Source organism: Salmo salar, chromosome 24, assembly GCF_965601325.2.
Source record: "Salmo salar chromosome 24, fSalSal1, whole genome shotgun sequence".
Taxonomy (NCBI): domain Eukaryota; kingdom Metazoa; phylum Chordata; class Actinopteri; order Salmoniformes; family Salmonidae; genus Salmo; species Salmo salar.
The window spans coordinates 32,327,044-32,336,623 of record NC_138314.1 but is presented as its reverse complement, the minus strand read 5'-3'; the positions used below and the strand labels follow the sequence as shown (position 1 = coordinate 32,336,623).

Here is a 9,580-nt window from a genome sequence, read left to right as displayed (position 1 = left end):
CTAGTTTAATTTCTGAAGGATTAATTCATAATTCATTCAAACACACACGCACGCACAGATGCACTCAAGCACACACACATTGTTTTGCAATGTTTTGCATTGTTTGTATAAAGGGAAATGATTTTGTTCTTTTGTATCAATTTTATTTGCCTTGTATTTTTTAGTGATTGATGTGCTCTTTTTATTTGTGTTTATTTTTGTTCATTGATTAGCTTTGCTATTCTACATTATTATATGCACTGTTGAGTTTTAGATTTGCAATAAAAATGTGTATATAACAAATAAACGTGGATTTGATTTTGATTTTACACACAGACAGAGACAGACAGACAAACAGAGATAATTGTTGATTTGAGAGACATTTCCTATCTGCTACCAGCATAAATAAAATGTGTGTTTTCTGTGTAGGTCTGAATAAAGAAAACAAACACTATATTTTCTCCTTACCATGAACAATCCACCAAATTAGTGAATCACATTTATGTTGAATTTATCGATGCAATTCGTTTTTGAGAACAGCATAACAGGGGATGAGGCAGGGGTGTTAAAGAGAGAGAGAGATACAGAGAGATACAGAGAGAGAGAGAGAGAGACTGACTGGCTGACTCATGACACAAGCTTAGAAGTATCTGCGAACAAGTCACTCAGGACCTCACATCTGAACAGACAGCTGATAAACTCAGAAATCACAATGGGACTGCTTGAGTTTATAAAGGATTATTTTATTGGTTTCTTGGACTATGAGACCCCCAAGGTAATGGTGGTTAAAAACAAAAAACTTGGAGTCATATATAGAGGGGTTCAGTTTTTTGTGATCACCTATTTCATCTGGTAAGTACTGGCCTCCTGTTTATGCATGCATTAAAAAATAGACAAGGATGTGATTTGAATTAGTATTGTCTTTGTGTGTAACTATCCTGACTTTTTCTGTGATTGAGTACTTCTGTTGCACTATCTGTGACCTGCCTTAAATAATGCAGATATTTTGCCAATCAAGGCAACGTTAAGTCTGGTATTGGAAAGCATAGGAAGAAAAGAATGGTACCTTTAAAACAAAAATGGTTGGCTTGTAAGCTCAGATGGAATGTTCTGTCAGTGTACCCATATTATTGCTTTCAAAAGCTATACAAGCCACTGTGATGTGAAATTAGTCATTTGCTGAGAATAGCCACTTTGTGGTGAGGAAATGCCTTTCACTCGCAATTAAGTACATTGATGGTAACCACATACAGGTTGCTGTCGTCAAGCGGGACGGCTGGATTCTGATTGGCCATTACTGACCACCGTCATTGTGTAATGTGATCCAAATAGGCCAATTTTCATACATTTCATTTTTTTTAATGGTCCTTCAGACGAAGATGTCTCTCTGTCTACTGTACTGATAAACATGATTTTTCAGCGTTCGATTTTCAAACATTTCAAATAAAGTTCATCATACTTAAGTATCTCTCAAAATCAATATATCATAACCCCTAAGAGATCTGAATTGATATTGAATTTGTCCTCAGAACAGAAGTTAATCTGCATATGTCATGTCGCCCTACTACAGGTATGTCTTTATCAGTCAGAAAGCCTATCAGGACAGTGAGACGAGGCCAGAGAACTCAGTCTACACTAAGATGAAAGGCATAGCACTGCAGGGGGACCACGTTCTGGACATGGTGGAATACGTCCGACCCTCAGAGGTGAGCCAACTTGAGAACATCAATTTCGCTCAGTCCCATGATCACTGACAGAGCAACCTGACTGATCTATAAATAATAGTAGATATTTAGGATACAAGGTGATTTGTAGATCAGTCAGTCTGCAGTCAATCCTGAACATGCACTTTGGCTCTAAGTTCATAAAGCAAGGATTATGGGTCAAATATATCAAATCAAATCCAAGCAAATTGAATACAACAGGTCCAGACCTTACAGTGAAATACTTACTTACAAGCCGTTAAGACAATGCAGTTTTAAGAAATGTAAGTGTTAAGAAAGTATTTAATTAAATAAACTTAAGTACAACATTTATAAATAAAATAAAATAAAAATAATGAACAAAAATAGAAAAAAACTAATAAATATAAGGAGCAACATGAAAATAAGTAGTGTGGCTATATACAGGGGGTATTGGTACAGAGTCAATGTAGAGGGCACAGGTTAGTCGAAGTAATTTAGGTAATATGTACATGTAGGTAGAGGTAAAGTGACTATGCATAGATGATAAACAGAGAGTAGCAGCAGTGTAAAAATGGGGCTGGGGGGTGGGGGGTGGGGGGGGGTGGGGACAAAGCAAATAGTCCAGGTAGCCATTTGATTAGCTGTTGGGGAGTTTTAATGCTTGAGGGTAGAAACTGTTAAGAAGCCTTTTGGACCTAGACTTGGCGCTCCGGTACACCTTGCAATGCGGTAGCAGAGAGAACAGTCTATGACTAGGGTGGCTGGAGTCTTTGGCAATTTTTAGGGCCTTCCTCTGACACCGCCTGGTATAGAGGTCCTGGATGACAGGAAGCTTGGCCCCAGTGATGTACTAGGCCGTACGCACTACCCTCTGTAGTGCCTTGCAGTCGGAGGCCGAGCAGTTACCATTCCAGGCGGTGATGTAACCAGTCAGGATGCTCTCGGTGGTGCAGCTGTAGAACTTTTTGAGGTCTCCTGAGGGGGAAAAGGCGTTGTCGTGCCCTCTTCACGACTGTCTTGGTGTGTTTGGACATGATAGTTTGTTGGTGATGTGGACACCAAGGAACTTGAAGCTCTCAACCTGCTCCACTTCAGCCCCGTGGATGAGAATGGGGGCGTACTCGGTGCTCTTTTTCCTGTAGTCTCAATCAGCTCCTTTGTCTTGATCACGTTGAGTGAGAGGTTGTTGTCCTCCCAATGGGCGGTCTCATCATTGTAGGTGATCAGGTCTACCACTGTTGTGTCATCGGAAAACGTAATGGTGATGTTGGAGTCGTGCTTGGCCATGCAGTCATGGGTGAACAGGGAGTACAGGAGGGGACTGAGCACGCACCCCTGAGTGGCTCCCGTGTTGAGGATCAGCGTGGCAGATGTGTTGTTGCCTACCCTTACCACCTGGGGGCGGCCCGTCAGGAAGTCCAGGATCCAGTTGCAGAGGGAGGTCTTTAGTCCCAGGGTCCTTAGCTTAGTGATGAGCTTTGAGGGCACTATGGTGTTGAACGCTGAGCTGTAGTCGATGAATTGTATTCTCACGTTGATGTTCCTTTTGTCCAGGTGGGAAAGGGCAGTGTGGATTGCAAGAGATTGCATCATCTGTGGATCTGTTGGGGCGGATTGGAGTGGGTCTAGGGTTTCTGGGATAATGGTGTTGATGTGAGCCATGACCAGCCATTAGAAGCCCATGATGGCTACAGACGTGAGGGCTACGAGTCGGTAGTCATTTAGGCAGGTTACCTTGGTGTTCTTGGGCACAGGGACTATGGTGGTCTGCTTGAAACATGTTGGTATTATAGACTCGGTCAGGGACAGGTTGAAAATGCAGTAAAGGCACTTGCCAGTTGGTCAGCGCGTACTTGGAGCACACGTCCTGGTAATCCGTCTGGCCCTGCGGACTTGTGAATGTTGACCTGTTTAAAGGTCTTACATCGGCTGAGGAGAGCGTGATCACACAGTCGTCCAGAACAGCTGATGCTCTCATGCATGCTTCAGTGTTGCTTGGTCTCGAAGCGAGCATAGAAGTTATTTAGCTCGTCTGGTAGGCTCCTGTCACTGGGCAGCTCGCGGCTGTGCTTCCCATAGAAGATGCAATGTTAGCTACTGCAATGTTAGCTACTGTATGTTTTTAACATATCCTATGTGATTACCAACATATACTGTATATTCTTCTGTGTGGCATTGCAACTACAGGGCGGTGACGTGATCAGCACAATACTGAGACGAGTAGTCACACACAACCAGAGGCAAGGCACGTGTGCTGAGGTGAGAGGTCACAACCATTCTCCACACTCATGTGTTCTCCTGAAACCAATATGAGCTAAATAAAAACTTCAGTCATTTTCCCATAATCAATACTAGGGCTTTATGTTGAGTTGCGTGCTTTGCTCCATACTCTAATATTGCACTGTCTCCTGGAAAAGCTCTGTAAGATAATGTGATAAAGGTCTATCAGTATCATTACCAGTCTACCACCACAGAGAAGGAAAGCCAGTTAATGCTGCCATCTAAATTATGTTTTCTTTTTTTCTTAGCATTTTACCGTTCCCAATGCCAACTGCTCAAAGGACTCGGACTGCATCTCAGGAAAAGTGGACTTTGATGGCAATGGTACGCACTATAAAGGAGGCGATGAAGTGAAAACTCTCACTAAGCCAGACATTCTATGAGTCTGTCTGTCTGTCAGTCAGTAGATGGTTTGTCCTAATACATTTAGACTGATGTGTTTCCTGTAGGACAGAGAACTGGGCGCTGTGTTCCTTACTATAACCAGACCTTCAAGACCTGTGAGATTCAGACCTGGTGTCCTATTGAGGACTATGCGGCAATACGGTAAGGGTCAATATCAATATGACATTTTAAATAGGAGGTAGTCAAACACAGAACTACTGTCTCCCTAGTCTGAAATAAATCACTTGTAAAATAATTGTGGCACAAGGGTCTAAACTGTTATTGTCTCCTCCAGGGAGCCGGCATTAGCAGAGGCCATCAATTTCACTGTTTACATCAAGAATGCCATCCATTTCCCCAAATTTAAAGTGTTGAGGTATAGTATGAACCTCAACAACACACACACATGCATGCACACACAGTCACACACACATCAACAACACACAGAATGCGCACGCAGAATGCAAAACCCATGCACACACTCACACACACGCACACGTACGTCAGGCTGCAACACAAGGTCAATACACTGACAAGGAGCCATACGTAGGTGATATAAAGAACTGTATGATATAGGAAACCGTATCCCCGTCAAATATGCAGTCTCAACTGTTTCTACAAGCAATCTTCTCTTATCTCTTTGGCAGAGGAAACATCAAACCAAACAAACGAAATGGGCAGAAATATCTGAATAAGTGTCATTACAATGAGGAGAAACACCCCTACTGCCCCATCTTCCGGCTGGGTTACATCGCAGAACAGGCCAGGGAGAAGTTCAGCGAGCTCTGCAGGACTGTACGTTTACACCCGCAATATACATACATACAGTCAAAATGTATATCTCATTTGACCAATCATTAACTATAGAGAACCCTTATTATTCAGTGCTCACAGGACACACAAAGACACAATCTTCCATCTAGGTCTAATGTCTCTAACAATATGTGTGTTTCTAATATTTCTGAGTCTGACAGTGATTACTGATAACGTAATTAATAGATCATGGAAATAAAAAATAAGAGACAATCAACAATAGTGAGGAATGTGAAGATGAGCTGGATAGAGCGCTGCAATGGTTAAGTTAGAGAGCTCATGGATTGTATCCTATCAGGGGGGAGTGATTGGAGTCTTCATTAACTGGAAGTGTGATCTTGACCTGGACCCCTCGGAGTGTAAACCCACATACTCATTCCGTCGCCTGGACCTTCGGAAGAACCTGCCCAGCTCTGGTTACAACTTCAGGTGAGCCTCTTCATAGCATCTTGTGAATGCTTGGGTCATATTCAATAGTGCACACTGTAGCAAGTGTTTTGCAACAGAAATCGGAAACAAGTGTTTCTTATTGGACAAGTTTAGGTGGTTCCTCATCGTTTTAGTCCGCTTTCCTCCGTTTGGTGCTTTGTGAATACGACCATGTATTTACTCTTGCCATCTCATTGACATGACCTATTGTAACACTTTAGACTATCTCTGCTGTATCTTGGTAAGGCATGGAGGACTCTTTCCCCCTTTTTCTACAGTTCTTTGACCTAGAAAATTATGTTTAGATTTGCCAAGTATTACAGCAAAGATGGAGAAGAGTTCCGGACACTTATCAAGGCCTTTGGGATTCGTCTTGATGTCATAGTTCATGGACATGTAAGAATTTCCTCCTTTAACCGCCTTCATCAGTACTCAATTCATCAATAACCAGTTGATGAGAACAATTAGTTAGTGACATATGGTTATGGACTTAGTCAAAGTCATACTCTGTAATAATTCCTCTCCAGGCTGGACGATTCAGCATCATCCCAACTATCATCAACACAGTGACAGCCATGACATCAGTTGGAATAGTGAGTTTGATTCAGCACTCTTGTGGTATGAGTTGATGTCTGTTCGTACCAGCTTCCAGTAATGGTTGTACCAACTCCTATCCATTCATTGACATGTTACTTTTATTCATTCCAGTGTTCCATTATCTGTGATTGGATCATGCTCACTTTCATTGACAAGAACGCTATCTACAGTGGGAGAAAGTTTGATGATGTAAGAAAAAAACTATTTGATTCCACACATATATTCATGATCATATTTTTTTCTTCTGTTAACCATTTTCTGCTATATCATAGCCCTTATCATTGATCAAACACCCAGTTAGGTAATGTAACTCCCAAAGAATATAGGGGTTTAATGTGTAAAAGTATTAAAATAATGTAATACTTCAGTCTTAGTCCCTATCTGTGAGTTAGCATGGTTCCAAAAACATTTTTTTCTGACTGTATATTTCTACAGGACAGTAAAGTTCCCAACCCCAGCCAGACCTTCACACTTCCCACAGAATTCACCATCATCAGCTATGGCTCCACCCACTCAGACCTGTCAGAGGGAGTGGCCCTGTGACATCCCACCGACACAGTGCCCTCTGGCCACATCAGTCTTTGGCCACATGCATGGATGATGTTCTTCCTTAGACACTTGACTGCTGATCAGATGGATGGGACAGACAGACGGCCTTTCCCCCCAAGCAGTCTCAGATGTCCTCAGAGAGACCTCCTTGATGGGTCAACCTCTGTCCCTGCGGGATTTAACTGAAAGACAGCTAAGACCACTAAAACATCCTACTTAGTTACAGTGCCACCAGTTCTTTCACTAAAAGCATTTTCCTATGATGGGTTAGTGTAAATCTTTTATGAAAATTCCTGTTGATTCAGGAATTGAATTAGACTCCAATGGAGAAATTCCATGTCCAGTTCAACTGACAGGGACTGAAATGGTACTGAGCCCAACTGAATCTCAAATAATTGCAAATGATCTGAATTTAATCCAACCAATGAAAAATCAACTAAATAAGTTATCGCAATCAGCTAAACATGTTGGAGTAAGTACATTATGCTGAGAACCCTCTTTTCCTGTCTACCCTGAACCAGGTCAATAACTGTATAAGCTATACATGCAAACACAACAATAAATGTCTAGCATCATCAATTTATAACTTGTGATCTCTGCCAGTCAATCATATACTGTACATAGATCAGATTGGAAGAAATAAAGAAAAAATATTTTGGCAGATAATTTTTCTGGTTTGAAAACACATTTCAAACAATGGGTGAATCAAAAAGATGATGGTAGGCAATTTCAGTATATTATGTTCAGGGATAACAGTCTGGGACTATATTCCCTCCAATGCTCATGTAGAATACTGATGCTGAGCGAGATGCCTAAGAGGAGAGCTACTCAAAGAGAGTAATCAAATAATGATGACATTTCCCACAAAATGGTTTCTATAACAAGATTGTGGGGAAGTGTGAATCCATCTGGACTTGTAGTGAATAATAGAAACATCGATATCGAAAAGGACTCATCTCTGAGGTCTACTGGATCAGTGACTGCCTTGTGCAAAGGAGGCTGGTGGGAGGAGCTAAGGAAGGATGAGCACATTGTAATGGCTGGAATAGAGTTAATGGAATGGAGTCAAACATGTCCCACTGGGCAAAGACGTCAATTCAATGTCGGTTCAATGTAATTTCCTTGAAATGACGTGAAACAATGTTGATTCAACCAGTCTGTGCTCAGTGGGTTGGTTTCCATATGTTTGATACCATTCCATTTATTCCATTCCAGCCATTAAAATGTGCATGTCCTCCTATAGTTCCTCCCACCAGCCTCCTCTAGTATTATGCAATAGATGGACCGCTGTTGTCTGTTGACAGCCACAATGACACTTTGGAACTAAGTGATATGAACAGACCAAGTCAGATATCATGCCTGTAACTAGAAAAACCTACGCAATGCTATAAATGCTGTTTTAATGCAGAGTTCTATATTTATTTAATTTTGGAAGACATGATAAAATTGCAATACATTTTCCCCTCTGTAACATGATGTCATAATAAAACAGCATAAAAAGGGATATGGTAAGTATATTGGGCTCTGTACAGTAAGTACTTCACTCAATCATTTGTCAGGGAACCCAATGCAACCAATCTAATTGTAAGACTCAGCTCCAGCGTAGATGTGAAATCAGATTATTGGTCTGAGAGAGAAATGCCCATTAGTACACAAAGTGAGTTCTCTGGGACAATGAGGTTATCGTGATGGAGGTTGGTGGGTTAAGATCATTTTGATCTAGACTGGGAGATGCCATAACCAGTGGCTGTTTTTTAGGGATGAATGTGCACTCTTCCTCATCATTATCACTCCAGATAGACTAAATCAACAAATTTTAAAGCCAAGCACTTCTGCACTAAACTGTAATTTAAATTCCAGGAAACTCATGCTCAACATCAGCAGTATAGTAATGATAAAACGCTGGTCTTGGAGCATCAGGCTCTGATAGCTTTCTACAGTATGTTCTGATTCCACAGAAACTCAAATGCATCCTTAAAGCCAGGTGTACAGTCGTGGCCAAAAGTTGAGAAAGACACAAATGTTAATTTTCACAAAGTCTGCTGCGTCAGTTTGTATGATGGAATTTGCATATACTCCAGAATGTTATGAAGAGTGATCAGATGAATTGCAATTAATTGCAAAGTCCCTCTTTGCCATGCAAATGAACTGAATCCCCCAAAAACTTTTCCACTGCATTTCAGCCCTGCCACAAAAGGACCAGCTGACATCATGTCAGTGATTCTCTCGTTAACACAGGTGTGAGTGTTGATGAGGACAAGGCTGGATATCACTCTGTCATGCTGATTGAGTTCAAATAACAGACTAGAAGCTTCAAAAGGAGGGTAGTGCTTGGAATCATTGTTCTTCCTCTGTCAACCATGGTTACCTGCAAGGAAACATGTGCCTTCATTATTGCTTTGCACAAAAAGGGCTTCACAGGCAAGGATATTGCTGTCAGTAAGATTGCACCTAAATCAACCATTTATCGGATCATCAAGAACTTCAAGGAGAGCGGTTCAAGGATGGCCTGGTGTCAAGAAGGGCAGCGAAGAAGCCACTTCTCTCCAGGAAAAACATCAGGGACAGACTGATATTCTACAAAAGGTACAGGGATTGAACTGCTGAGGACTGGGGTAAAGTCACTTTCTCTGATGAATCCCCTTTCCGATTGTTTGGGACATCCGGAAAAAAGCTTGTCCGGAGAAGACAAGGTGAGCGCTACCATCAGTCCTGTGTCATGCCAACAGTAAAGCATCCTGAGACCATTCATGTGTGGGGTTGCTTCTCAGCCAAGGGAGTGGGCTCAGTCACAATTTTGCCTAAGAACACAGCCATGAATAAAGAATGGTACCAACACATCCTCCGAGAGCAACTTCTCCCAA

The 9,580-nt window shown here is 41.7% G+C and overlaps 1 protein-coding gene across 1 annotated transcript; it reads left to right on the top strand.

Moving 5' to 3' along the window:
• Nucleotides 1–544: 544 nt before the first annotated feature.
• On the top strand, nt 545–7,277 carry LOC106585656 (P2X purinoceptor 2). Its single transcript, XM_014172089.1, has 12 exons — nt 545–831; nt 1,550–1,685; nt 3,852–3,923; nt 4,193–4,268; nt 4,394–4,490; nt 4,624–4,704; nt 4,976–5,123; nt 5,440–5,570; nt 5,876–5,966; nt 6,098–6,163; nt 6,279–6,356; nt 6,603–7,277. The coding sequence occupies exons 1-12, from the start codon at nt 692–694 to the stop codon at nt 6,708–6,710; spliced, it is 1,224 nt and encodes a 407-aa protein (XP_014027564.1). The 5' UTR covers nt 545–691; the 3' UTR covers nt 6,711–7,277.
• The last annotated feature ends 2,303 nt before the right edge of the window (nt 7,278–9,580 follow it).

Excerpts from the sequence above, each read along its gene's own strand:
- LOC106585656 (XM_014172089.1), top strand. The coding sequence starts at position 692 with ATGGGACTGCTTGAGTTTATAAAGGATTATTTTATTGGTTTCTTGGAC. Across the intron at positions 3,924-4,192 it reads GGCAAGGCACGTGTGCTGAG|CATTTTACCGTTCCCAATGC; the intron begins GTGAGAGGTCAC and ends TTTTTTTCTTAG. Across the intron at positions 4,269-4,393 it reads AGTGGACTTTGATGGCAATG|GACAGAGAACTGGGCGCTGT; the intron begins GTACGCACTATA and ends TGTTTCCTGTAG.